We start from the raw sequence: 27,809 nt of genomic DNA on the forward strand, positions 1-27,809 counted from the left end.
CAGACGATGGTACGTTAATCACGACCGGAGAAGACGAGGGTACTTTAATCACGACCGAGGTAGATGATGGCACGGTGATCGCTTCGCTAGAAGCAATAGGAGACGTTAACTCGGCCATGGTAGACGAGATGCTGATAACCTCGGTGGACGTCGAAGGGATGTTGACTGTGTAGCTAGAAGAGATGCTAGGCGAAGATACCGGCAATGTCTCCGGGGTGCTGGCGGCCGGGGTGGACGATGGTACGCTGATCGCTTCGCTGGACGCAACAGTAGACGTTGACTCGGCCATAGTGGGTGCGGTCGGCGCACAAACCCCATATCCACTATTGCAGACGGGAGTCGAGGAGGTGCTGATGACCGGAGCAGAGGAGGGTATATCGATGGCTTCGCTAGAGGCAATAGTGGACGTCGACTCGGCCACGGTGGGCGCGGTTGGCGCACAACCCCCATATCCAGCATTGCAGATGGGAGTTGATGATTCTGGAGGCGGCGAAGAGATACTGATAATAGGAGTAGAGGATGGTACATCGATGGCTTCGCTAGAAGCAACAGTGGACGTTGACTCGGCTATGGGCGCGGTTGGTGCGCAACCCCCATATCCATATCCACCATTGCAGACGGGAGTGGAGGATTCTGGCAGCGGGGAAGGAGTGCTAAGGGCCGGAGTAGAGGAGGGTACATCGATCGCCTCGCTGGAAGCAATCGTGGACGTGAGACTGTTGACAGTGAAGGTCGAAGGCATGGGCGAGACGCTGTAAGTGACCGGAGGAGGTCCCGGCGGCTTGTATCCGCACGGCTGGGTGCACTCCAGAGACTTGGCCGAGTAGACGTTCTGGCGGTTGCGACCACCGCACATTTCGCCGGACGCGCCATTGCAGGGCATGTTGCACTCGCTGGAGTCGACCGAGGAGACTCCGTTACCGAGGACGACACCGCAGTAGCATTCACCCGCGAACTCGGTTGCGGCGTAGGGGAAGCCGCCGGCCAAACAGCTCTGCATGCAGGCCTTGGTGGTCAGGTTGCTGGAAGACAGGCTGTCCTGGCGGAAGAAGACTGGTCGGCCGTTGCCGTCGTCGGTGTAGCAGCCCAAGGAGGTGTAGGCACCCGTGGTCTGTGCCGTGATATCGGGAAACGTGGTGTCCTTGTAGATGGCCACGCTAGAGTCACCGCCACAGGTTTCCGAGTTGTTGCCGGCGCACTTCAGGTTGCACATGCCGCTGTCGACCTGGGGTCTGTTGATGGTCTGGCCGCAGTAGCAGCTGCCGATCCAACCCAGGGCAGCATACGTGAAGCCGTTGCCTATTGCCGAAGAAAGCCGTGGTCAGTATATCAAGATATAAAACAGTGCCAGCAGGGATACTCATGAACATACCCTTGCAAGTAGAGATACAGGACTCGGTGGTCATGGTATAGGCGTCCATGTTCATACGCTCCATCAGAGCGCCTGGCTGGCCGTCCTGGCCATTGTCGTAGCAGCCAAGCGAAGTGAAGGGCTGGTAAGAAGCTGCACAGGCGGGAAGGTTGGGATACCAAGCAGATACGTGGGTAACGAGTGTAACGGCGGCAAGCGCCAAGGCAGACTTGTAGGAAGACATGGCCTTCTACGGGAGGAAGAGGGTCAACGAATGAAACGTAGAAGAAACCAGGACTGCTGCAAAGAAGGACTGAAAGAACGTGGTGCTGCTGAGTATGGATTCCACATCTTGGAACGAGGAAGCAGACGAGCCCATATATAGGCGATATTCAAGTTGAACATGTCGCTGCGGCGCAAGGTTCGGGATACTGCCTGCCGATGGCTGGAGGTGATATTGTGACATGCAGCCCGTCATCAGGGCCTACGACAAGTCCATGGTCTGGAGGGCGTTTGGAGCAGCCATGCGTCAGCAAGCATGCAAAGATGTGGTCCCACGGCAGACGCCCCGAGTAATCAAAGCTTAGTTCTCACAGAGATGACCAGGGGCGTATTGTACTGCTTTGCAGAGCAGGCTGCTATTCTCGACATCATCACCAAGACGGGATGCGAGTGTAGGCAGGTAAGAATGTGAAGGCCCGGGATAAGCAGTACCTGCGTGCGGGCCCCACATGCAAGCCACGCCTACCAGATGCACCACACCGGGTCCTTCTTCGTAGTAGCCGGACTTTGTCGAAATACGAAACAGCATAACAACAACACACCCGCGGAGAAGAGGAATCGCTGGCTTGTTTGGTAGCAGAAAGGTGACCCTGACGCAGCCACGTTATTTGCCTCTCTCCAGTCCGAGTAGGTACTTAGCTAGAATACAGTTCACCTTTTCCACACTAGCCACGATGCTAACAAATGCCACAGAAGTTTCCCGGGGACGGCGCCTATACCCCCTTCCCTCTCACTGTGGCCTATAATTATACGCACAGGCTCCTTTGGTGCCACACACAACCTTACGAATGAATAGCGGGGGCTTCTCATCTTGCTATCTGTCTGTGCTGAACCTTCTCACGACTGGCTGCATGGGAGCTGTAGCTTCACCTGATATGACCCTAAATTCGACCATTTGCTGACATCGAAGCGAAGCTGTCGAACATCCCATCTACACGGCTCATTACGCTTGCCCATTTGCTTTTGCTTTCTGCGGCACCGTCAGGACGGCTTGGCCCAAGACCGAACAAAACGAAGAAGGCTATATCCCGTGTTTACAGGGCGCGGCAACATGACGTCGGTGCTTAGGACTCGCTTCTCACTGCCTTTGGCGTCGTTCCCCCACTTGCCGTCGGCCAGATCAAGTTAACTAAGAAGTACAAGTACAAGTATAAGTCAGCGAGACCAAGGCAGTCGAGCATTGCATTACAGCGTGGCTGAGATATCAACTCTGTCCCCTGACTAAATGGGATGCATACCTCACGTTAGCAGGGAAGAGGCTGCTGGCGCTTCGTCCTTCATCACAGCTAGATTGGAGAGACACAGTACTTGAGCATGCAAATTTTAAGTAAAACGAGTAACCGAGAGAGAGAACCCCCCATTGCGGGTGGAATCCCATGTATTTATTATGATGCGGAGATCACTTGGCAGAACCTGGCAAAGCTGACAGACGCACCGCCCATCGCCAGTCTATTCTGACTTACGCCTCCATGTCCATCAACATTCAGTAGACTGTGGCGACCGGGCAAGGCAACAAAAGCATTTCGGAGACGTCGTTCTCATTATCAACTTTTAGAAATACACAAAGTGCAACCAGGACCAGACCCCAAACTCCGAAGTGATGATATCCTTCATTCCCCTAAAGTCTACTGCTTATCCCGAAGGTGGCGAGGCACATATTTGCCAGGGGCCGCAGACGCACGAAGCGGCTCGGCCGGAGGCGTAGTGGCCGGCTCCTCAGCACGGCGAGGAGCAGGGCCAGCGCCTGAAGCAACACGGCTGGGAGGAGCGCTATCCCGGCTGGGAGCGCCACCTGACGCGGCCTTGGCAGCCTCTCGCTCGCGCCAGGACGGCTTTCCACCCGCAAGGTTAAGGCGGGGTGGACCGGCCGAAGGACGATCGCCGGTTGGTCGGTCGTTGGAATCGGGACGGTCCATGGGGGAAGCCGTGCGGACAGGCAAATCGGCAGCAGCAGCCGCAGGGCGTCCCGAGGACTCTCTCTCGCGCCACTTGCCTGCTCCAGGAAGGTTGAGCGCAGGGCGGCGACTGTCTGAGTCGGTCCGCTCCATGGAAGCAGGTTCGCGTCTGGGAATGGAAGCAGAGGCCTTCTCGGCATTGCGTCGGGCCATAGCCTCTTCTTCTCGGCGAGCCTGAAGCGCCGCCTTCTCGAGAGCCTCTTGGCGATCCTTCTCTCGCTGCTCCTTGAGCTTCGCCATCTCCGCACGCTTGGCTTCGGCACGCTTCTCTGCCATTTCCTTCTCCTCGGCAGCACGCTCCTCGGCCTCCCGTAACTCGCGCTCCTTCTCCTCGCGCTCCCGCTTCTCGCGGAGCTTTCTCTCGCGATATTCCTTCTTACGAGCGGCAATCTGTCTCTCGAGTTCTCTCTCGGCGTCACGCTGACGCTTCTCAAACTCGTCTCGACGACGCTCCTTCATAGACTTCACGTAAGTCTCGTACTGAGGCACCAGGCGTTCGAGTCTGTGCTTGAGCTCGACGCTCTCCTTATGCTTGGCCTTCGACTCGGCAAGGGTGTCGGTCTTCATTTTCTCGTAAGCAGCAACATCATGGTCTCGTTGCTTCGCGTAATCTTCGGGGAGTTTCTTAGCCTCCTCCTTGCGGAAGGCTCGCTCAAGATGATCAATGCGCTTGCCGGTAATGCGGAGCTTCTCATTGACATCGTTCTTCTCACGTTCCAGTTGAGCCAGCTTCATGGCACGCAGGCGGTTGGTATCAAGATCGTCAAGATTCTCAATATCAATGTCAATGGCATTGGGTCCGATCTTGAGGTCGGCAATCTGCTTCTTGAGTTCTTCCTTGCGGACGCGTTCACGTTCGTCGCGGAGACGCTTCTCCTCACGTTCCTTCTGTTCCTGAACAAGGCGTCGCTCCTCAGCCTCGGCCAGGGCCTGCTCCTGGAGTCTCTTCTGGCGAGCCTTCTCCTTCTCCCTCTTGGCATGGAGCTCTGAGGCCTCCTCCTTACGCTTCTGAATGATGTCCTTGCGGAGCAAGATTGCGTGGTGTTCTTCATCAGCGCCAACCTTGGCTCGGGCAAGGGCAGCATCGTGGGCCTTCATACGAGCCTCGTTGTAGGTGGGATCGATGTAGAAACAAGTAGTGTGAAGGCACTTGGCCAGGCGGACGAGCTGGGACCTGACAATCTCCGAGGGGGTGTTTTGCAGACGCTGGACAGTGCCGGTTTCACTCTCGGCAGAGCCACCAGCAGAGCCAGCGTGGGAGGCCTTGGAAGAAGAGAAGACATCGGTATCGAAGCTGAGCACACCTGTAGCATGATCCATGCGAATGGATAAGTCTCCCTTCTTGTTTCCATTCATGATGAACTTCTCAATAGTGCCTCGGCTGATTTGGTAGGGGTCAGGGAACTCGGCAAGGCTCTCAACAAAGCTGAGGTCCACAGTCTCATACACCTGAGACAGCTGCTGGAACAGACGGGTGAGAATAACCTGCTGCAAAGGCAAAATGTACTTCTCCATCTCAGCATCAGCGCCAATCTTGGCGAGAATGGGAGAGATCTTTTGGCAGATGGAAAGAGGATGGAAGTCGACCTCGAGGATATTGTAGAGGTCGCGAATCTCGGGGCGTGCTCTCTTCAGGAGGGACTTGGACAGTGCATCCCGGAAAAGAACAGCACGGGTAGGGGCTGAGGACATGCCCAACAGGTGTGTAAGACGGGAGTTCTTGTTCTTGCGGGCCTCATCGAAATCAACCATGGCGCCCCGCGATCGCGAGGTGCTAATGACGGGAATGGAGAGAGCTGACAGAAGCACGAAAGAAGCAGCCTTCTGGAGATCGGCATCAGTGGCGGAAGGGTTTTCAGACTTCTTGCTCTGCCCGGTAGCTACCAGCATGGCAGACTGGCGGAGAAGGTTGTAGTATCTAGACCAAGCAGCAGCATGGAAAAGGTAGTTCTCGCCGACGAGGAAAATGCGAGTGAGCTTCTCATAGTAGTTGGCCATCATGATGTTCTTGGCAGGCCTCTTGCTAAGGTTAAGCAGGGTGTGGATATCTTCGACACTTCGGAAAGCCTCTTGCCAGAGTTCAAGCTCAACTGCAACGTTGAGCTGCTGGAAACGGGTCTCGAGGTGGCGCTGCAGAGTATCCGGGTCGTTCAGGTTGATGGCATGCATCTGCGACGAGTACTTGGCCGCCGTCTGGACATGGTTTCGCAACAGCTCGCAAAGTCGGCGGAACTCGGTCTTTCGTGCGTGCTTGAGGCAAAAGTCGAAAGCCTGCATAGCAGTGCTCTGATACAGAATCTCGAGTCGGGCATTGTTACGCAAGATGTCCAGGACGGTCCGGTACGCCTCCCACAAGAACTTGAGCCAAGGGGTGATAATGGCACGGTCAGTGCGGTCCTTTGATTGTTCGCTGGATACGGTGGCGAGCAGGATGGACTCGGGAGTCTCGGTCGCTTCGAGATCGTCGATGTTGGCAGACGTTTCTATAAGCTCATCGGCCTTCTGCTGAGCCACAGTGACCTTCTCGACGGCGAGCTCGATGAACTTCTTGAGGATAAGTTCGATGGTGGCAACATTTGTGTTCTGGGCGATGTTCTTGTACGAGTACAGAGCATCCTTGGCAACCTTGCCCTTCTTCTGGTCGACAGAGAGCTCGACCAGGAGCATCATAACGGGCTCAAGGGAGGCGATGGGAACATTTCGAGAGCGCTTGGAGGTGACATGGTCGTGGAGGAGCGTCAGGGCAGCCGGGGCTTGGCCGACACCAATGAGCTCCTGTGCTCTCTTGAGAACATTCTCAGGCTTTTGGTGCGGGGGAGGCGGCATCGTGGCGATGATTTGCTGTTGTTGCCAACAGATGCCGACGAGATGTCTGGTTGTATGAGGGGCTTGTAGTGTGAAGAGAATTTGTGACAACAGAATAATCTTGTGGGTAGGTTTGGCAAAGCGCGGGTGCGGGGCTGCCTGGGCTGGGCTCGTTTTTTCCGCTTAAGCCCGGAGATGTCCCGGCTGACCAGCCAAGGAGGGGGCCGAAGGGGGGAAGAGAGAATCACGTGAACCTTACCTAGAACACTATGTAACACCTCTTAACACCGCCGACTACGCCAAAGCCCATTCAACACCAACAGACAATGGCTCTAAATGCTGCAGAGGATCAAGTACTACTGAAGGCGATATTGATATGCTAATCAAAGCGGCCCCAATGACTAAGTATGTAGGTATCGAGACTTGTGTCTATCTATGTAGGTATGTGGCAGAATTCGATGGTAGCTACCTCCTATGATGTACCGAACTTTTGTCAAGATTCATATCATCCGGATAATGATGAAATGATACGAAATGACGAAGGCTTTGGGCTGCATAGAGAGGCACTGACCAAGGACTGGAACAAGCACCCATAGCATAGGCACCGAAAGCGGGTTGTTTTTGTATGTAATTACATCAGCCCAACATATTTGCGATAACCAAAAGGCCATTTTGCTGGCAATGCGTGCAGCAGATACTACTCGCTTGCAATATTTATCGCATGGCATTTCCAGGAAGCACGAGGCAGAGGGCGGCGTCCTTTCTACTCGAGGTTAAAATGAGCTTATTGATGGGTTCGTCGTCCTGCTTGCTGATCCTAAAGCAAGTGCTTAGGTTAGGCGCGAGCGCGAGGACACCCATACCGATGTATGAACGTATCGTTGAATGGGCAACCAAACCAGTCTACTTATTGGTCCATATACCATACCAAGCTCGGGTATGATTGAATGCTGTTGAACGAATTGCATTGAAGCAACAACCTGCGCTTTGGAATATGTGCTACTGTAGATAGGAGCTGGTAAAGTTCTGCCTATTCGACCAGCTATCGCTGCGTCGGATATGTGGAGAATATCTTTGATAAGCACTTGGCTATTCCACCGCCAGTGTGTGCGTACTTTAGGTACTATGCATGTTCATCTCGTTGGAGAGGGGCCATCGGAGTCTGGAACTCCCCAACATTCGCGAGGTTGATACATCAACGCAGTGGAATTATGTAGACCTTTGGCCATCGTCGTCGTCGAACGAGCAAGCTCATACATATCAATCAGTTGCTGTGGTCTGACGACCAACAGGGAAGTACCTGTATGTTGACCCTCGAGTTGATACACCTGTAGAATAGAACAAAACCACCAGCCCCACCGAAACGATACCGGCTGTCCTGCTTGCTTCTCGAACTTGACACGGATGTTGTGTCTTGACTGGATACAAGTACTCACCAAGGCGTTGAACTGCTTGGCCTGAGCAATGCGGGGATTGACCTCGATTTGAGACAACGCAGGTTCACGATGGGGGCACCGCCGACTTATATATATCTACAGTACATGTACCTGTAACGCCCCAGGGAAGGCCCCTATTCGGACGATGGCTATTTCCAACATTGAATGCAGTCGATGAATGTGGCCTATGCGCTGTTATTAATGTTATTCTGGGTTCGACGGGGAGAGATCGGACGAGAAACCAAGGAGAGTGCAATGGGAAAAAAAAATCAGACAACCCGGGTTGCCGGCAAAATCTACCTTAAGTTGACCTAACCCATATGAAGATTATGTAGCAGGTAGATTAATACGACTGTACATCCATCAGCCTACATCAATAGCGACCTGTGCTAGAAAAACAGAGGTGATGGCCGTTGCGAAATAGCACGGCCTGTTCGTAGTGTCCAGCCACTACTATTGCTTGCTAGAATGGAGACCAGAGAGACGGGCAATTTCCCAGAGCTGCAGGCCCCCGTAGACCCCCCGGTACACCGTAGCACTCTAGCCCTATCCATTATCAGTCCGCATTGCGACCATTGACCATTGGCAGGCATGGGCAAAGGAGGAATATGAGGAATAAACCAATCCTATCGCCCCTGGGTGCTAGGATCAAATTTCCAGAACTGCCCAGTCTTTATTAGCCCCCCCCTCCCCGGGTACAGTACATGTACTGACCCTGTCTGGCCCCTGTACTGACCCTGTCTGGCCCCCGTTTGGCCTTAGCTTCTGCAATGCGCCCGTCCAGTCCACCTCTCTTTTTCTCTTCCCCCGTACCTCCCAGGTAGGGCACTCGTACCTCTTTTCCTCCCTCACATTGTCACTTTGTCGCAGCTTCGACAATCGCGCGCTCCCTTCTATTGTCGTCGTCTCAGAGCATCGAGCCTCTCGTGGCCTTGTCCGGCGAATTCATCCATCAACGACCTCAGTCGTCTAATTCTGTAAGTTTTCTTTTCCCCTTTTTCCCCCTTTTCCCCCTTGCGAAATGGGCAATCCAGAGAGTCCAATCGGAGTTCGGTATGCCACCTGAAGGACACAAATGGCCACACGGTTTGCCTCGCTTGGCGTGGTTACGGCTCCGAAGGGGGGATTGCACAAGTTAGAACAGAAGCGTACCTGGGAAGCGACAAGAAACAGGCAGACGGCTCGTACAGCTCAGCATCGACGCGGCAGAGTCCTACGAATGGATCGACCAATGTCACGACGCACCATCGCCAACTTGCCCATTGCCTCTCTGTTCTCAAACAAATCAAAAGCCCAGCAAAAAACAAAACAAAAACAAATAGTCATCATCGTAAAAAATGGCAACTAACCGACCATTGCATGCAGCTTCTTCTTCGCCTGCTTCATCCCAGAAGCAATCTCATTTCCGCCGTCAACAAACCACTCGTTCTTCATCCTCGACTAGTAGAGCTGGTCCGAGCTCCGACCCGACGCCGACACCAGCGCCAGTAGCAGTTCCTGCACCTCCGCTTTCCCATCAACCTAATCCTCAATACCCTTCGCGGTTTGACTCTCGACCCCAATACCGGAGCGACTCCAATTCCTCGACCACTTCCAGTATCATGCCTCAGTACACCTCCCGGGACGTCGGCGATCCTTCGCAAATCAAGAAGAACAAGCAATCAATGGCTGATCTCAAGTTGCGACGCCTGACGGAGCTTAACAGCCGTCTGCGAGAAGACCTTGAGCGAGAAAGAATCCCTGTTTCGCAGGCTTCCAAAAGGTAATTCGCGAAAGCACACCGCCGCCTCGTGGTAATGATTCAGCAACTAATTGATCCATGATAGTATCATCGCATACTGCAACAGCACGCGTGACTACATGGTGCCTTCAGTATGGGGGGCAGTCCCCAGGGGCGAGGACCCCTATGCGCCACAGCAGAGTGGAGGATGCTGCTCGGTCATGTAGAGCCATGACTGAATTCAGACACGTCGGAGGGGACGGAGATCGAAGGGGCGACGCAGTCATCCTAGTCTTACGCCGCGACGAACAGCAACAAGAAGAGCAGGCAGGCTACTATTGTATTTTGATGAGCAGGGAGTGGGTGTGGACTGCTCGACCACCTACGCCAGAACCCGTCCTCGGCAGGCCAAGCCAAGCGCGGCCACGATGGAAGCAGACGGATAATACCAAAAGGAGCAACAGCCGCGGATACCCCAAGGAGTTGAGGAGTGAGAGTTGAATGCCTATGGAGATTCAGGGGAAGCTGGCACATTTACGATAATCAACCAAGTTTCCTTTTGCTACGATGTATGTATTTCAGAGGGTTGGATGGGCCAAAAAGCGCCCGCCCATTGCAAACCGCAACAGAGGCAGGCCATTCGGGAAGCTCTTGAGCATTGTATTACTTTTAGTTCCGGCCAGTACTCTCTTTCTTTTCGACTTTCTTGAATCAATGAGCAAAAACAAACTCGTGAACAGCCGGCCCACGATGGTTTGCCACACCCTGAGCGCTCCCTCCCTTGTATGTGACTGCAACTCGTTCCATTGGATGCGATGATATCTTCAGTACGGCACAGCATTCGTTAGGTTGACCGGCAAGGTCGGTTATCGGTTCCCACGGAGATGCTATATTTGATTGATCAGTCTAAACGAGAGTGGGGGATTATGAGAGTACAGTAGATGGATCGGTCCTCGGTTGATCCTCCACTGCGCACACATTATTGGACGGCAGAGGCCTGGCAATTGCTCACGAACTGTTTAGCCTGGTCCGAGTTAACACTTGACAGGGGGCTCGGCAGAGGATTCACCTGTCGTGACGCCGAACGTAAGATGAACTGCTGTCACGGATCCTGTGACGGAATCGCGAACCCGGCCGACCCGCGGATGGAGATTGAGCGGACGTAATTCATACCGACACCGTGGTAAGCATGGTCCTTGAGTAGGTAGACATTACACAGTCTTCTAATTCATAAACGATATGCAAACTCTCGAATTGATGCATTGCATTGCGTTGGTACGGTCATTACGAAATTACTCTGATGAGTTGCAGAGTCCCCGAATTGGCGAGTCCCACTCCTCCAGGCTGTCCTTGGTGCTGTCACTTTTGTTGTGTGTCACGCCAATTCGGTAGCATCCGTAGAATTTAAACGTTGCATGACGCAGGTGGTGCACATCTCTCTTTCCCACAAACCAGTTCGGATCCGAGACTGTGGATGACGCCATTCACCATTAGCCCCCTTTGGAAGAACCAGGTTGTCGAATCTGCGACGCGCAATCTACGTGCATACCTCTCTACCTTGAGAGAAATACAACCATAGGAGAGAGAGAGAGAGAGAGAGAGAATGGCTGAAATAACGACCTCCTCCTCGGCTCCCGCGTCAGGCCCCGCTCCGTCTGCGTCTGCTGCGTCTGTGTCTGCGTCTGCGTCTGGTAGCAGCCGTCATCTGTCCAACCCCGTGCTTCCCCGGGTAACAATCCGCTTCTGTACGCAATGCAAGTGGATGTTGAGAGCTGCCTACGTAAGTTTCATCTCTATACTACCTCGCGTATTACCATCGTCACCACCGCTAGCTAGACAAGCTGCTCCTTTTCTATTGGATGCGGCTACGGATTCCGTGACCCCCTCGACACCCCGTCGTCCGCCCCTACTACCATACTCCCCCCACATACACAAGCCCGCCTGACCCCTTCTTAAACTTTCCGCAAAACCCCTTGGCCCACGCCCCTCCCTCTGACTTCTGCTTCATGACGGACGGGAACTCGAGAACTGACCACCTCACTCACGCTCACCCACCGACCAGTATGCCCAGGAGCTTCTCTCGACCTTCTCCACGGGCCTCGGCGAGGTGGCCCTGCAGCCCTCGACGGGCGGGACCTTCATCGTCGAGATCCTAGCGGCCGTGACCACCCCCACCAGTGGCAACGACGATGAGAACAATGCACAGCAGCAACAAGGAGGCGCGGCTGCCGCCGCTGCTACCAGTGTCGCCGCCACCACGCAGCATCGTGTGCTCTGGGACCGCACGGTGGACGGGGGCTTCCCCGAGACCAAGGAACTGAAGCGCCGCGTGCGAGACGTGATTGAGCCCAACCGAGACCTGGGCCACGTCGACCGTGACCACGCGAGGAAGGCGGAGCCTGCTGCTGCTGCTGCTCCCGTACCTGCACCTGCACCTGTACCTGCAGCGCCGCAAGAATCGATCTTGACGTCGTCTTCTTCGTCGACCCCAACAGTCGTTCGAGATACTCCACGCCAGGGGCAGTCGCATCCGCGGATGCCGGTGAAAGAGGCCGACCCTCCCGCCTCAACCGCCCCAGGAAACGTAGATGGAAAGGGCGCGGGAGCAGCAGTATGCGAAGACTGCCAGTAGAGGTAGATATCTACTAAGGAGAAAGATAGGGACGAAGAGAAAACAAGGCGCCGTGGTGTGAGTGGTGGCCAACCACGCTTGCTCAGGGGCTCTTCCTCGCCCAAGCCTTCCTTGCTTGGTCTGGGGCCCTCAAGCAAGGGATGGGGAAAATCAGCACCGGCCCTGTGTAAGGACTCTCGCGCCTCCGGCGTGGTGGTGTCTTCCGAATTTGTAAGGCATACTATATCACACCCTTCAGGAGCACACTCTTAAGAACTCTCGACGACTCAGGCCTATAGGAATGAATCGGATAGCTCAGTGACGGCAGACAAGTAAAGTTGTATACAGTCACTACTTTCCACGCCCTCGACATAGGACACAGGAACAACCAATCCTTCTAAGGATAGTCAACCAGGTAGACATCACGTAATACTATGACTAACTGTTGACTAGACTGTACAAAAGCAACGGGCTATATGATGTCTTACAGCTTTGGAATGTAGAGCAATTATTAAAAGTGCTTCAGCAAGACTAATAATGATTGAACTCACCTTAGAAAGATGGCCCCTTTACAATAGACATGGGGTTCACCCACTTTCACAAACCCAGAAATAGCATACATAGGTACCTACTGAGCGTGACCGAGTAACTACTAGAAGCATATACGGTCACTGAGCGCTTGGTAAAGAATGCGCTAACTACGTGAACGAGGCAATCAAGAAATAGCTGCCTAGACAAGCCCATGGCGCTGTAATGCCTCGAAACTCGATCATTCCCTCTAGTGCTGATGCACTTCGCACAGGGGCGTATTGGCAAAACCTTGCTGATCGACCAGAATTCCAGTGTGGGTACGGGGTGAGATTTTCTTGGAAGATCTATTACGCCCTGGCCGGAAACTTACCCATTTTGCATTATAAATGCATTAATAACAGGCTTATAAAATAAAGGTGAACAACGGTCCAGATTAGTTGCAAGAAATTATGCTCGGCAGTCACACGTTGGCAAAGGTAAGCAGAAACAGATGAGCACGATGCGGAGATATTTGGCCGGGGGAAAACAAAGCACTCGGGACTGTCCTTCAACGCTTTCAGGTACACATGGGGTGGCGAACACTGAGACGCTCGTGACGTTTCCATAATACGAAAAGCCTGGTTTTATTTGTTTTCGCGTAGTAGCAACATTCATCATCAACACGACCGTCCAACCCATTCATAAGAGGTGACGTCCTTGGCGTCAGGGAGGCCGCGGGGAAGGAAGACTCCTCGTTGTCGTCGTAAGAGGTGTGATTCGTGGCATTATACTCGGACAGATTGTATGGAAGAAACGACTCGGGTTCGGAGTTATTCGGAGCCAGATTAGGCCAGGTACCGGAAAAGGGCCCCTTGTTCATCGATTCGGTGTGTTTGAGAGTAGCTTGTGGCAAGCATGGCGGGTGTGATCGATCATCGACGGCCGAACCTAAATAGAGGAAGTTCGTATGAATTATTTTCACATTCAGGGTTTGGATTTGGTGCGGGGAGTCGCGAAACTGCTACCTCCGAGGCCGCCAACGTACTTTTGTTTCTTCTCGGCTGGTTTGAGAATCTATGGTGCAAAGTTGGGTTAGCTGTAATTCAGGAGTCAAACATGCTTTGGGGTAAACAAACCTGGAAGGAGCACAGCAAGCTCTCGTCGACACTCATCATAGCACCGGCATTGTCAAATTCTCCGCAGTAGTTCGGCGCGCTGAACAGGGTGACCAGCTGGCGCTTGGAAAAGAATTCGTAACCATCCTCAACAACCTGGTGAGCTCGGCAAATGAGATCCATATCGTGCTTCTGCAGGAAGCGAGAGACGACATCAGGACCAAAAGTGAACGATACACCACGGTCATTTTCGCTCCAGCCAGTGATGTCCTTGTCAGGGTCAGACCACAGCAGGTCACAGAGAAGACCACAGTCGGGAATCTACAGTTGCGCATTAGTACAATCCAGGCAACTACGCGCGAATTTGCGTTCGGAGCCAGAAAATGAGGGCTACTTACATCCGTGGGACGCATGACGCGGCGGATCTGCTCCATGGAGTTCAGATCCGGACTCAGGCCTCCGTGCATTGTGAAGATCTTCTCGTCGATGATAGCGGCGATAGGAAGGCAGTTGAAACAGTCCGTGAACGTCTTCCATAACTTAATGTTGTAGCGGCGTTTGCACTCATCGTAGAAGCCGTAGATGCGGTTGATGGAGGCACACTCGTGGTTGCCACGGAGAATGAAGAAGTTTTCCGGGTACTTGATTTTGTACGCCAGTAACAAGCAGATGGTCTCCAGAGACTGCTTGCCTCGATCTACGTAGTCGCCGAGGAAGAGGTAGTTAGCTTCCGGAGGGAAGCCACCATACTCAAACAGACGTAGCAGGTCATAGTATTGACCGTGGATATCGCCGCAAATCTAGAACATGGTGAGTAACCAAATCTGCCATTGGACCTCACTTCACCTCAAGACATACCTTAATTGGAGCCTCGAGCTCTAACAAGATCGGCTGGCTGATGAAGATCTCCCTAGCCTTCGTGCACAGATAGCGGATCTCGGTCTCCAAAAGTTGAACCTGCTTGCCAGGTCGGCTTCCGCGAACCTCCAGAAGGCGGTCGATAATGGAGTCCAGGTCGACGTCGTGTTGGTCCGCCATCTTAAGTCCTTCGCCTGCCAGGGATATGGCCAAGATCGCCTTGTCGTTGATAGGGAGTCAGGGCAGCAGAGGAAAAAAAGAAGGGGGTCGGTGTCGGGAGAGGTTACTACAGAGCCCGAATTAAGGACGATGCACTTCTCTGGGCTAAAGGAAAGAGTCAATTTATTAGTTTCGCATTCAATCGAGAAAGGTCCAGAAACAAAAGAGTGAGAGTGAGTGGTGCATCTGATCCTCTAGGATCGATCATGTCGATACAAAACTGGAAGAGGAAGTAGCGTGGTGGGGAAGAGGGGATGACGCTGGGAGGTGGATTACGAAGGCGGCTACTGCAATGGGCGAAAAAGTGCAACCTTGGTACCAGCAGGTAGGTATTGGATTCGGATGGCAACTCACGGGATGAAGTGATCACAGCCGGTGGCAGACCTCGCAATGAGTGCCCGCTGTTGGAAATTGGTATACTTGCGCAGACACGCCGATTTCACAACTTCTGTCTTGAAGTGATGAGAACAAAGAGCGTCAAAAAAGCGTGGCGCGATGTTGACAGTCAGTTTCGTCGCCTCGGTTTTTTTTTCTGGCTCTAGGGGCCTTTTGTCTGCCAATTCTAGTGATGGGCAATCGTCGAAGAAGAAATCGTCAGATCGATCAGACGGAGGGTAAAACAGCTAAACCGTGGATAGCGACGTAAAATCGCTAGTCGCCGTCGTCAAGTCGGTCACAAGACAAGGGATGTTGTCTTGTAGAGCCGGAGAGTGGGAGGTAAATGGTGCTGTGTGTGTGGACAGACACCTGATTCGCCTGGTACTGGTGAGTTGATGAATGTCGTAAAGATGAAGAGCAGTATTTTTGTTGGGGCGGGCGCGTTGCCAAAAAAAAAAAATTTTGAAATGAAAAAAAGTGACTGTTGCTGTCTTGATGGAATGAGATTCCAGAAAGCAGCCGTCAGGAGTGCGAATATGTGTGAGTGAAAAGTGCGGTTCGTGTATCGCCTGCCAACAGGTTGTTGGAAAAACAATGGGCAGTCTTCTTCTAGTCAAGGGCGGTCGGTGGGAATTTGGTCCCAGAGGATGCCGACAAGGCAAGAACGTCTCTTTTTCAAAACAATCGAGGAGGGTCGTCGTTTGCGCACAAAGGCAAGCTCACCGCGTCAAGAAGGGTTTCTTCTCAAGTCAAGTCTTTATGAAGTCGCCGCAGAGATACAGAGAGGACAGCAAAGTGTCGTCGGTCGCCAGAGTCGGAAGAATGCTCGCCTGTTGTGAGGTTTGTCGCGGGGTCCAACTTTTCGCTTTTTGGAGAGAAGGAGAAAAGAGGATTTAGGAGGACCAGACTTTCGGGCTCAGGTCAAGTCAGGATTTGATCCAAACGTCAGAAAATTGTTCGGGCCTTTGCTTTGCTGAGTGGACTTTTTGGGGGAGGAGACGGGGGACCGGGGGACCCGTTGGGTGGTGGCCTAGGCAGACAAGACAGCCAGCCAGACAGCAGAGGGAGGAGGAGGAGGAGGGTTTCTCTTGGTACAACCTCTCTCGATTCGCAGCTTTGCAACCTTTTGATCTAATTCCTGCTGCGCATTTCTGCTGATTATTGATCCTTATAGGCAATCTATTCCTTCCTGTCTGAATGTACATGCACGGAATATTTCCATGTCGGCGCCTGTGTTACTTCTACCTACAGTAACATCATCAATAACAGCACGTCGGTGGCAGTTTATACCTGCCGACTTCCATGCCTACCTGGTCAACTAGTACAGTACATGCACGTATCTGGACCTGCTCTGGCCTCGACCTCTCTCGATTCATTGTTGTTTGTCCCTTTTCTCTCTCTGCCAACGCCTCGCCCCTTCCACTAAAAGGCCGTAAAACCGAGGAAGCTACCTGGCCAGGGCGCGCGGCTTGCAGCGAAAACCAGGGGGGGGCAGACTTTCAGTTACAAGTTTCATCGTCCTCATTGGGCAGGCAGAGGCAGTGCAAATGGCTCGAGAGGACTATTTTAGCCCAACACTCCACTTCCACAATCACCACCACCACTCCCGCCTGGCCTACCTGACCAGACTGCAGACCTCACCACCTCCTCGAGTCCTCCTCCTTGGGCCAGACAACCAACCGAACCAAGGACCCGTCGTCTATCCTACCCAGTCCTGCTTTCCAGACCACGGCGGGACATGAATGCCTTCATTATTGCATGCGTATGTCCTCCGAACCAGCACCTACCTCCACCTCTATACCTCACTTGAAGATAGCCCCGAGCCATATCTCTGGAAAACACCTCACTTAGTGCGCCGGTCCCAACCCTGTCTGTCGATCGCCAGGCCTGGTTCCGTCCCGTCTGCATCTCTACTCTTCCATGCCTACAATACTCCGTGCCTACCTACATATAAAGATAGACAAGCTGGTGATTACGATTGCCTTGTATCATGCAATGGATGGTCCCTCCTTCCCCTCGATCTTTGTTACATATCATTTGAGCAAACACCAGGCCGATAGACAGCAGGCCCAGCATGCAGGCCCCTTGTTGGTTGTCCTCTCTCTCTTTCTCTCTCGATCCCCTCCCATCCCCCCATCCCCATGCAAGCGAGCGTTTTTCCCAGCCGCTCTCGCTCCAGGCTGTTCGTTCGGTGGTCTAACAAACAGGGCGACGCGCCACCACTGCATGGCAAAGTCCTCCAACTCTCATTGTTCCCACTTCATCCCATCTCTTCCGAACCTCCACAGCTAGGATAGGAGGTTGCTGTTCTTTTTTGCCCTTTTTCATTTTTTATTCCTTTGCTTCGAAGAAAAGAAGGTTTCCAGGGAGCCAGGCGAAATTGCAATGAAACTCAAGGTCCGGGGTCTTCCATCGGGTTCACAATTTTTGATGCCCAATTGATTTGACAGGAATTAATTACCATGACCAAATATCGGTAAGTAGGTGCTGATGCTCGGGGCTGTTTCGTTTTTTCGCAATCTCTTTCAGCAGCAAAAGATGGCTTCTCGTGATCTGCTCTGTCTTTGGAGTCTGCCGAAGGTGGCCCGAATTAGGCAAAGATGCAAGCAGCTGTTCGGAATTCTCCCACCATCGCCTCCCCCCTTCTTAAAAAGAGGTACATGTCACGTAAAGCTATGGCCGCGTCGAGTCTCGACCTTTGATCTGTTTAAGACTATCCGCCGCTCCACTTGGTGTTTGCTCGTGGACTTGACTCGCGCTCGTGATAGGAACTACATACTTACATATCGATCTATTCTATCTGTTGTGCTGCCTGCTACTATTGCTATGATGAGCGACCGATCCGCCTCGGAAACTTTGACAGCGGGCCAGGGGCGCTGCGATTCCAATTCGTTTGCGCATGATGGATGACTACATATAGCCGACTCCCTCGGAACATGTCAGGTATATATGTTTCTTGTGTAAGAAGGGAGAACCTTTCGTCCGCTCCTTGGTGGCATCATGCAGTGCAGTGCAGCACCTCCAGCCAGCCCCTCATCCGGGGCAAGTAGCCGGCTGCAGACGACTGCAGACTTGCATCCCCAACAATTTCAAGTTCCCTCTGCCCATCGCCAGATGGTCATAGTAGTTAGTAGACGGCGATTCTCAAACAGTGAACAATGCTTTGCCCTAGCTGGTACATCACCCTCGGCTCTGACTCGATATCAAGGGCCGAACTAATCTCACAGCTGTTTGTGTGGTAGCGCCCGCCTCTCAGGTGACTGACATGGATTGCATGGATTTCATTGAAGATGCTGGCGCGCCCGGCTGAATCAGTCACTAACGAAGGACAAACGCTGTTACAAACGGACAAGTGCGTATAAGATGTCTCAGGATCCAAAAATAGTCAAGTCAGTCGTCCAGGGTGTTAAGTATTATCACTTGTCTGCCGAGCCGCCAACGAACAACCGGGTCAAGGGTCCGTTGTCACATCTTGGGTCAATAGATCTGGCCGCTCTGCCTCTGTTTCAACGACACGCGTGCACGAGACATGACTACCTTGCTGCTAACCAACAAGAACAGCGGAAAACTCCTAGCAGCTAGGTTATATCACCTTTCCTCCTAGCATCCTAGCCTCGCCGTGTTGAGCCGACAGTCACACCAGAGCGGTCATTCATGGCGATCACGAAAACTAGCATCAGCACAGATATGCAAGTGCGGCAACGGCGCATAAACGGCTATGTATAAACACAACCCATATACTTGCCAGGCTGCTTCCCTTATATCACTAATAATACTATTCAGTTGGGGCAACTTCATGATTCTTGGTCGCAGCCGTGCAAGTGGACATGATATGAGAGCTTGCCTCCCCTCCCTTACTTCTTTCTTACATGGATAATGGATCTCTACAACGCCTGCATCATCTCGAGGCTTATTCGCCATCCAAGATCTACATCGAGTCACATGACCATTTACATGCTGCGAGAGGTTGCAGTTTGAGTTCCCTACCAGACACGCACCCTAGCCCATCGTGACCTAGACCGATTGGTCCGGCATTCCTAAGACGGCTCCTTCATGACCGCTAAGCACCTCATTGGTTGCTCGATCCATCATGACCAGGCTTGCTTATCTCCGGCATCTCTAGGGTAATCGCTCACTCCAGCGATAATATGACATGCAGTGACAGCCATGATTTGGGGCCGCCATATCAAGCCACAGTAGCGCGTTCGCCTCACGGGAAAGAGTATGCGAAGGCGAAGGAGGCAGTCGTCTTCCTGCCCCTCGCCGGTGTGCGATTCTTGGGGCTTTGGGGTTCGAACAACCAATAAACGTGAACTAGGCCGAGAGTAAATCGTCCATGCCCAATGAAATAATCTCGGCTACTTCGATCAACGGCTAGGTGGTTGCATGGTCTAGACTGTGTGGTGTGGCCCAGCCAGTTCTCCAGGCTAACGACGCACGCCGTGGGAACGCTGTAGACGGGGTGTAGGGATGTTAAAACAGTGGACGATGCCAATGTTTGCGGTATAGACATCGAGATCTGCCCAATCACGACCTGTCAAAGCTGCCGGGCCATTGACTTGGCAAAGCCACCAATCGCATATCATATATGTATTCCTTCAGTATGCGCAGTGTGTACAGGGAAGACTCTCCCCGAGTATGGCCTGCAAGCAGGAGGCCCATCCAGCTCGAGTCCCTTTCCACATTGACCGGCTCAAGAACTGTTATTTCTACCCACTTACGAGATGCGTCATGGAGGTATACCGAGCCGAGCAAGGGAAGTGTACACGGGGAGAGGCCGTTTTGAGTAGCCGGCGTGCAAGATTCCACAGAATTGACACTCTATCAGTGACATTTCAACTCGGGGCACGAGTGAGCAAATTATGGAATGGAAGGATCGAGTCTAGCGAAGATGGACAGGATATATATTGCTTCAAGTTTGGGTAATCTAGCCAGATCACGCATGTCTACATCTCCCACCCCAGCGGCCCCTTCTCACCAACCTCACTGTCTTCACAACCGTCTGAGGTGGCGGCGTTTCCACCTCTGGACCACGACTAGTATTATCGTCTTCGCCATCATCATCACCACCATCCCTTTTACCCCTTTCCTCTATAGCCACCACGGCCTCTCCTTCCTGGCTCACGTCTCTCTCCTTCTCACCACCCTTCCTATAGATCCCGATGGCACTCGGCCCACCGCACAGCTGGGAATCGTTTCCTTTGCACGGCATGCCGCACCGGCCCTGGTCGAGCTTGGCCGCGTCCTGTCTCAGGGTCTTTCTGCACCAACACTCGCGCCCGTACTCGACGCCCGCGAGCCCGAACCCCTTCCCTTCGCAGAAGGCGACGCACTTCTCCACGGTGAGCGTCGTGTTGTCGAACATGGCGTCGGGCAGCAAGCGGCCCTTCGCCTCGTCGTAGCAGCCCTGGTATTCAAACACACCACCACTGCTACCAGCCACCTTCTGCGGCGCCGTCGCCACCACCGGAGTCGCCGCCACCGGAGGGGACTGCACGACGATCGAGCTGTTCCGGAATATGCTCAGCAGGCTCGGCCCGCCGCAGACCTGTTTCTTGTTGCCCGGGCACGCCATGCGGCAGGCTTCCGGGCTACCCAGGGCCGAGGGCGGCGCCAGCGACGTCCCGCAGAAGCACTCGCTGCCGTACTCGAGGCCCGCGAGCGGCAGGCCGGCCCCCGCACAGAAGGCTAGGCACTTCTCGATGGTCATGTCGGCTCCTGCCGTCGCGCGCTGGTTGAGGGCCCGGCCCGGCGCCTCGCTGGCGCAGCCCAGGTACGTCGCGCTCTCGGGGGATGCCACTCCTCCTGCTGTCGTTGCTGTCGTTGCTGTCGTTGCTGCTGCTGCGGGCGATGATGATTGTGGTGGCGGTCGCGCAGGGATGGTGGCGATGGCGGCGGCGGAATTGACAGGCGGGCTTGCTGATGCAGAGGGGCCAGACGGCGTTACGGCGGGCGACGTTGTTGCCGGTTTCACCGCCGGAGTGGAAGTAGACGGCGTTACGGCGGGCGATGTCGTTGCCGGTTTCGCCGCCGCAGTGGAAGTAGTCAGCATTGAGGCTGGCCTTGAAGCGGCCGGTGATGTCGTGCCTGCGGCTGTAGTGGCTGGTGCACTTGCGGCCCCCTTCTGGACTGCCCCTGAGATGGAGGCGGGCTTGGGCAGCGACGAGGCGACGGTGAGAGGCGCGCCTGCCGGTGTCACCGCGCTCGTCCCTATGCAGTACCAGTAATCCTTCCAGACCTGGGTGGCGCAGTCCTTGCCCTTGAGACCCAGGACCTATTGACTCGGCGTTAGTATTACTCTTTCAGGAAATATCGGATCGTATGTCTCAGGATCAACACCGAGCAGGAACGAATAAGCACTATGATGCGAAGAAATAAATTCTGAGTGTTCCTTACTGGGTTATCTCCATACAGTACGTCACTGGTCTTGTATGAGCAGGTCAACAGATACTCGCATGTATCACCTGCGGCTGCCCGTACTGTAGACAGCCAGTTTTACCAAGTTAGCTAATTTGCTAGACCGGTGTGCATAGAAAGCCTTGGGCTTGGAAGGAAGGGGGCGGCGACGTACTCCATCTATTGCAGTTGGTGGGAATGCCAGCCTGGACCGGGGAAGGGGGCGTGGCAGGGTCCTCCAATATGAAGCACGTCGAGGGGTCAAACGTGTCAGGAAACATGTTGGTTCAACCGCTTGCTGCACTTGAAATAAGGGTTCCGTATAGATATTCGGTAGGCTACTACTATGTACTACACACCACCGTTGCAGTCTTGCGGGGATCGCTTCTATAGGCCAGCTTATCATGGCTGCTCTCTAACAAAGAACGAGACCACAAGCCGAGACGCCCGAATCTAGATGACCCCATATCAGGATCGCTTGTTGCTGAAGACAAAGGCGCCATGTAGGGGGCGGGCCGCGCAGATACCCGGGGTGGCGGTTCTGGACCCTCCTATCTTCTTAGTGGCCGTCGGTTCAATCAGGATGTGATGCCCCCAAAGCCTCCCCCGTACTTTCAAGAAGTAACAAAGCGCCAGGCACCTGGCGGCGAGTACAGCTGATTTGTACACTTCCGGCCGAGAACATAGGCTCCGAGGTTGAGGCCGTCTTTGATCGGTGGCGGCGTCAAAGAGCTGGCGCCATTGCTAGCTGACAAGTTTTTCAGACGGAGAGAGAGAAAGAGAGGACCACGCCACGAAAGTTTGGTGGCACCCAGAAATGGGATACGAGACATCATATATACTGTATTGGGTAGTATCTGTTGCCCTCATCCACCACCCCATGTCCATGTGACTGACACCCTCGTCTACGTCTAGCCTGGGGGGCTCTAGTGGTAGAACTTGGCTCGAAAGAATCGCCGTGAGAAATCGGCATGCATGCTGACTTGACGTCCCCTGACCCAACCAAGACCGACCGACAAAGACAAAGTTGCCCAAGCCATCAAACTCCATGCGTGACTCACTGGTTCATAGTGCGTGAAATCCGCTTATTTTCAGGTCGTTGATCCATTCCATAAACATAACAAAAACGTACCTTGCGCCACAAGGATTTTGGGTATGACTCGCTAAAACTCTCTAGAGGGCCTCCCGTTGGTCAACTATCGTACAGAGAAGACTGGCGATGATTGATACAGGTGAAGGGTTGAAGAAGGATTTGATCTGGCTTTCGAAATATCAATTCATGAGTGTCCACCGTCCTTTGTAATGCCATTGATGCCATTGATACCATTGACAAGAGGCTTCTCTGACGGTATTCGATCGTGTACGCCGTTGAGCTGGGTCGTGGGCGAGACGGCCGAGGGCGACATGGCTCCGTTGATCTCAGCTGTGTCATTAGATGTCATACTACGAGGCGTCAAATGGGCTCCATTCGTCACCGACAACTTCTGCTGTTCCGTGAGAAGATGGCCGAGGCCTTGCTCAACACATAAACGGGGGTAGTCTGGCTCATCCGGCCCAACCGCGACCAAGCCCCCTCGCCTCGGGACACGGGGTTCCGGAAACGGAGAGCTGCTGGGCTTGTAATGACCTGGTCTATCTTCAGCCACAAATTGGCCGTTGATGTAATACTTTTGCCGGGGGCGAACCCTTCCCGGCTGTTGGCATCGGGATCCTGCTTCCACTTCGCTGGTGCCGACCACATCATTAACTGAGACTCGTGCTCCGGCAGTTCTCGGTAGCATATCGAGAGTCGAACATTGTGCAGATGTGGGAAGCTGGGCAAAATAAACAAGAAATCGGATTCCTAAACTCTTAGTTAGCAGTGGCCACCGCAATCGCCGCGAGATGCTCGCTCACCTTGACGAAAAACATGTCCGTCTCGAAGAAGAGCTTGGAAGCTTCACCCCGAAGTTGCTCAAGCTTTCTGTAGCCAACTTTGCTCGGGTCACCGCCGTAGTAGTCGGGGAGCTGTTCCCCAAGATGATACAGCTTGCCTTCGGTCAGAGCGTATCTGTCTTGCTCCAATCGCCAAATGACCTTCTTGGCGATTGGAGAGACTGGTTTCCGCTCCCATGCCGTGTCTAGGCTCATTAGTATCTCCTCCCGATATTATGCCAAGGGAGGGTGAGCTTACATCGTGAAAGGCCGAGATCCTTCTCCCCAAGCAGTAGCGCAACTTGCGTATTCAGCAGCCATTGCTCGCGCCCACCAGGCTTCCCAGTGGCGCCCGGATCGATAGTGTCATACCGAACACCTTGGGCAATGGTGAAAAGTTGGGCATATTCTTTGCGTTTTGGGTCCGGGCATCCATCTAGCCACCGCAGAAGCGGCGGTAGCTTGGCCAGGCGGATTCTTTCCTGTTCTTGGACGATACGCAGGTGCTCTGCCTCGCGGGCCGCCTGCTTACGTTCTCGTTCCTTGCGGTCCTCCTCCTCGCGCAGCTTCCGAGCTTCCTCGGCCGCCTCCTTCTCGCGACGGACTCGTTCCTCTTCCTCGAGTCTTCGCCGCTCCTCTTCTTCTTTACGTTTCCGCTCTTCCTCCTCTCGTTGCAATCGTTCCTCTTCCTCTCGTTTCTTCCGTTCTGCCTCTAACCGAAGCTTTTCCTCGGATTCCTTCCGCCGGCGTTCTTCTTCCTCGCGCTCTGCCTCCTCACGCAATCGTTTCCCCTCTTCTTCACGGCGTTTCCGCTCGGCCTCCTCCTGCTGTCGCTTCGCCTTTTCCTTCTCCTCAACCTCTCGCATGCGTTTCTTTCTCCTTCTCCTCCGCTTCTCGCTTGCGTTTCTCGGCTTCTTCGCGCTGCTTAGTCTCTTCGCGCTGCTTAGCTTCTTCGCGCTGCTTAGCCTCTTCACGCTGTTTGGCTTCTTCCTTTTCCGCGTCTCTTCGGCCGCTGCTTCTTTCTCTGCTTGACGCTTTTTTGTCTCCGCCTTCTCGCGTTCGGTTTGAGCTTCCCGATTTACACTGATACTGGCAGGAGGCGTATCTCGCATGTCTATATCCATATCTTCTGAGAATACGGTTATACTGGCCTTCTCCTCGGAGCTAGGATAGTCCATCTCTTTACGTTCGCGATTGATCTTCTTGGGCCTTGGCAGATCTTTGCGCTCATCATGAGATTGAGGCTTCTGGCGCTTAATCGAGTCCCGGGACAGATCACGCTTACGCTGGCGGTCATCGGGAGACGAGCCCTGTCGAGGTCGTTTCTCTTTCCCCTCAACGTCCAACCTTCGCCTCTTCACTGGGCCATCGCCTTCTTCCTTCTCTCCATTTCCATGCCTCGGAGGCGTCACGCTGGTTCGGTGTCTCTTAGAAGGACCATCGCCAATCGAAAGCCTGTCCTTGGAGTCATCGCGATTTCCATGCCTCGGAGGCGTCACGCTGGTTCGGTGTCTCTTAGAAGGACCATCGCCAATCGAAAGCCTGTCCTTGGAGTCATCGCGCTTGAGTGCTTTCGTTCTATCGTGGTATTTCTCGGAAAGGCGATCAGCCCGTGGCTTTTCCGCATTGTCGTCATGCTTTCCATCACCCCGGTCAGATGCATCTCGAGCTGATACGTTGGATACTATACTTGAGCGGCGTTGTTTGTCCTGCTGGCGCCCTTTTAGATCCCTGCCCGATATGAGCTTTCGCCGAGGTTTAGCAGTTTCGCCTTCAGACGACCCTGCGACTTCAGATTCGGTACGCTTCGGTTTTGCGACTTGGACTTTGGAAGCCACAGCTGGCGACGCTTCTCTGTCTGAGATCGCTATGGCAGGAACCTTGTCGTCTTTCTTAGGACGACCTGGCCCGCGCTTTGGCGAGGTTTGATCATCCGTGTTGCTAATAGATTGCCGCCGTTTCTCCTTGGGACTGCTTACAGCCTTGGCTGATGGCAACTTCTTCTTGCTATCTGGGTCTCTGGGAGGACTCGATGGACGCCGCTTCTGAGGACGAACACTGCTGTCCTGGTTTGACTCAGGACGTGCAACCCGCTTGGTGTCATGATCTTGTTCTCGACGGGATGGCGATTTGACTTTCGACGTCCTATACGACTTTCTGTAATCATCGTAGGCGTCTTTCAGCATGTGTTCTTCTTCTTTCCACATCGGTCCTTCGCGACGTCTAGCAATCTCGTGGTATGTCTCCCCTTGAAACGACGTGTTGGATCGAATAAGGATTGGTTCAAGAGAAGCTGTATGACCTTTGTGTTCTCCCCCCAATAGCAGCAAGCATCGGAGTACTGTGCTCAGTCGGAAGAGTTTTCACCGGCGCCGGATCTGGGTTTGCGCCACCCAAGGCAAGCAGAAGCTCCATGACAAAGTTATGGCCACCTCGTGCGGCTGCAACTAGGGCTTCGGCATCGTCGCAACTTTCTTTGACTTGTAAAATACGTGTAACAGTTTCAGAATCACCACGAGCTGCTGCTTGGCGCAGCGTCTTATCGTCGAGGCTCATGTACAGTAGATGGTTGCTGGTCTTGGTAGAGCGGACAGTGCCGCCGCGGCGGGAAGCAGCCGCAGCAGCACCACTTGCGGACGCAGCAGGTGATCGGCGTGGGCTATCTGCTCCATGAGATGAGGTGTCTTGATCGTGAAGCTGATGATCCTCTGAAGTTCGCCTCAGCTCACCCATCTTTGTCCTTGCATCCATCAAAGCTGCCCGGATTTCGTCGGCATTATCAACGTCATCGGGGATTTTCTCCAACGGCTCTTGTCCTTCAGCATTTGGCCTTCGCGGGTTGACACCGGCTGCAAGAAGCAGTTTCACCACTGCAAGATGACCATTTTCGACAGCATCGAGCAACGGTGTGTCCTTGTCATCATTGCGGCAATCAAGATTGCACCCAGCCTCAATCAAGAGTTTGACAACATCTTCATGTCCGTTCAGGCAGGCAACTTGAAGAGGGGTGTTTCCGGCGTGGTCGCTGAAGTTGAGATCCTCTGGTCGTTCCTGTAAACGCATCTTCGCCACATCGTACTCGCCTTTGGCACAAGCTTTAGCGAAAAGCGTCTGGCCGTGAGCGTCCAGGTGCTTCTTATGGACGCCATGCATCTTGGCGGGTGATGCAGTAGAGTCGCCCGTCAAGGGCGTGGCAATGCTCTTGAGTCGTGATGACCTGGGATGTGGGCTTCCACTGGCAGATGAATCGTCCGACTGATAATCGGTGGACATGAGAGGAGCGGGTCGCCGTTTTTTCAGAACTCCGTTGGAAGACTGAGCGGGAAGTTGAGTAGACGTGCTCCGGCGATGAAGGCGCGAATGAGGTGAGTTGGACCTAGCACGCGAGGTGTGTTTCTCGTGCAAGCCGCGTCCCGATGAAGACTTGATCCCCTGATCTGAAATACGCGGTCGTCGAGCCTTATGCGAACCATCCTCATCGTCAGACTCAGCTTTGGGGGCCTTACGCTTCAGCTGCCTGTCAACCGACTTGGCCTTGTCCTTGATGAGCCTAGGGGACCGCGGCCTTGTATGTTCAGACTCTGAGCCAGAAGATCGCCGCCGCCGTTGAATGTTCTGTTGTCGGTCTGGATGCGGTGGGGAGAAGCGGGCACCGAGCTTAGGCCACTCGATGCAGCATCCTTGATTCGGTGTTGGCCGTCCTTGTCGAGTGGCCGTTTTTTCTTGGGTGGTGGCTTCTCGTCACCCACGTCGTCGCCTCGCACACGGTCGCGAACTTTGCTTTCCTTGCCATCCTTGTCATCTTTCACTACCTTCTTCGGGGACACTGGGGTATCGTCGATTTCGCCTTCGCTCTTTTCTTCATGCTTTATGGTGATTACTTTGCGGGGAGGCTTGGTAGGCGAAAGTCCATGCAAGACGATGGTCTCGGCGTCCGAGGCGCCATCCTCCTCTTGAGGGTTCGGGTCCTTGGTGGGCGATTTGGTAGTAGTAGTCGTCGTCGTCGTCGGTGCAGCTGGTGGCGGCTTCAAGGTATCGGGCCGCTTGGGAGAAGTAGCGACTGGCTTCGCGCTGGACTCCACAGCCTGGTGTTTCGGCTCATCCATATCACGTTTAATTCAGAAGCCACTCTACACTGCAGTGAACCATCATGGCCACGCTTCTGCAATTGAAAAAGGGACTCAAAATCGGATTGAGAGTCTCAATGCGCCAAAGGTTGGCAGAAAGGTCGATTGGTGGAAGGGGTACCGGTCCTTAGG

General features: G+C 53.7%; 7 protein-coding genes across 7 annotated transcripts; 2 read left to right on the forward strand and 5 right to left on the reverse strand.

Moving 5' to 3' along the window:
• Positions 1-44: 44 nt before the first annotated feature.
• PG994_011016 (uncharacterized protein) lies at positions 45-1,595 on the reverse strand (the record flags this gene model as incomplete). Its single annotated transcript, XM_066862425.1, has 3 exons — positions 45-86; positions 200-1,299; positions 1,373-1,595. The coding sequence occupies 3 exons, from the start codon at positions 1,593-1,595 to the stop codon at positions 45-47; spliced, it is 1,365 nt and encodes a 454-aa protein (XP_066711535.1).
• A 1,663-nt stretch (positions 1,596-3,258) lies between these two features.
• PG994_011017 (uncharacterized protein) lies at positions 3,259-6,414 on the reverse strand (the record flags this gene model as incomplete). The annotated part of the gene is made up of 1 exon (XM_066862426.1): positions 3,259-6,414. One exon carries the CDS (start codon positions 6,412-6,414, stop codon positions 3,259-3,261), a length of 3,156 nt encoding a protein of 1,051 aa, XP_066711536.1.
• Positions 6,415-9,166: 2,752 nt separating this feature from the next.
• PG994_011018 (putative G protein gamma subunit) lies at positions 9,167-9,776 on the forward strand (the record flags this gene model as incomplete). The annotated part of the gene is made up of 2 exons (XM_066862427.1): positions 9,167-9,591; positions 9,656-9,776. The coding sequence occupies 2 exons, from the start codon at positions 9,167-9,169 to the stop codon at positions 9,774-9,776; spliced, it is 546 nt and encodes a 181-aa protein (XP_066711537.1).
• A 1,376-nt stretch (positions 9,777-11,152) lies between these two features.
• PG994_011019 (selenoprotein domain protein) lies at positions 11,153-12,181 on the forward strand (the record flags this gene model as incomplete). Its single annotated transcript, XM_066862428.1, has 2 exons — positions 11,153-11,329; positions 11,612-12,181. The coding sequence occupies 2 exons, from the start codon at positions 11,153-11,155 to the stop codon at positions 12,179-12,181; spliced, it is 747 nt and encodes a 248-aa protein (XP_066711538.1).
• Positions 12,182-13,654: 1,473 nt separating this feature from the next.
• PG994_011020 (serine/threonine-protein phosphatase PP1) lies at positions 13,655-14,823 on the reverse strand (the record flags this gene model as incomplete). Its single annotated transcript, XM_066862429.1, has 4 exons — positions 13,655-13,744; positions 13,807-14,106; positions 14,184-14,585; positions 14,644-14,823. 4 exons carry the CDS (start codon positions 14,821-14,823, stop codon positions 13,655-13,657), a joined length of 972 nt encoding a protein of 323 aa, XP_066711539.1.
• Positions 14,824-20,176: 5,353 nt separating this feature from the next.
• On the reverse strand, positions 20,177-21,917 carry PG994_011021 (uncharacterized protein; the record flags this gene model as incomplete). Its single annotated transcript, XM_066862430.1, has 3 exons — positions 20,177-21,081; positions 21,149-21,364; positions 21,812-21,917. The coding sequence occupies 3 exons, from the start codon at positions 21,915-21,917 to the stop codon at positions 20,177-20,179; spliced, it is 1,227 nt and encodes a 408-aa protein (XP_066711540.1).
• Positions 21,918-22,913: 996 nt separating this feature from the next.
• Positions 22,914-27,656, reverse strand: PG994_011022 (uncharacterized protein; the record flags this gene model as incomplete). The annotated part of the gene is made up of 6 exons (XM_066862431.1): positions 22,914-23,263; positions 23,305-23,479; positions 23,533-23,756; positions 23,810-25,843; positions 25,893-27,041; positions 27,080-27,656. 6 exons carry the CDS (start codon positions 27,654-27,656, stop codon positions 22,914-22,916), a joined length of 4,509 nt encoding a protein of 1,502 aa, XP_066711541.1.
• Between the last annotated feature and the right edge of the window lie 153 nt (positions 27,657-27,809).

The sequence above is a fragment of the Apiospora phragmitis genome, assembly GCF_038363925.1.
Source record: "Apiospora phragmitis strain CBS 135458 chromosome Unknown utg000010l:1.0-9815664.0:1.0-9183399.0, whole genome shotgun sequence".
Lineage (NCBI taxonomy): Eukaryota > Fungi > Ascomycota > Sordariomycetes > Amphisphaeriales > Apiosporaceae > Apiospora > Apiospora phragmitis.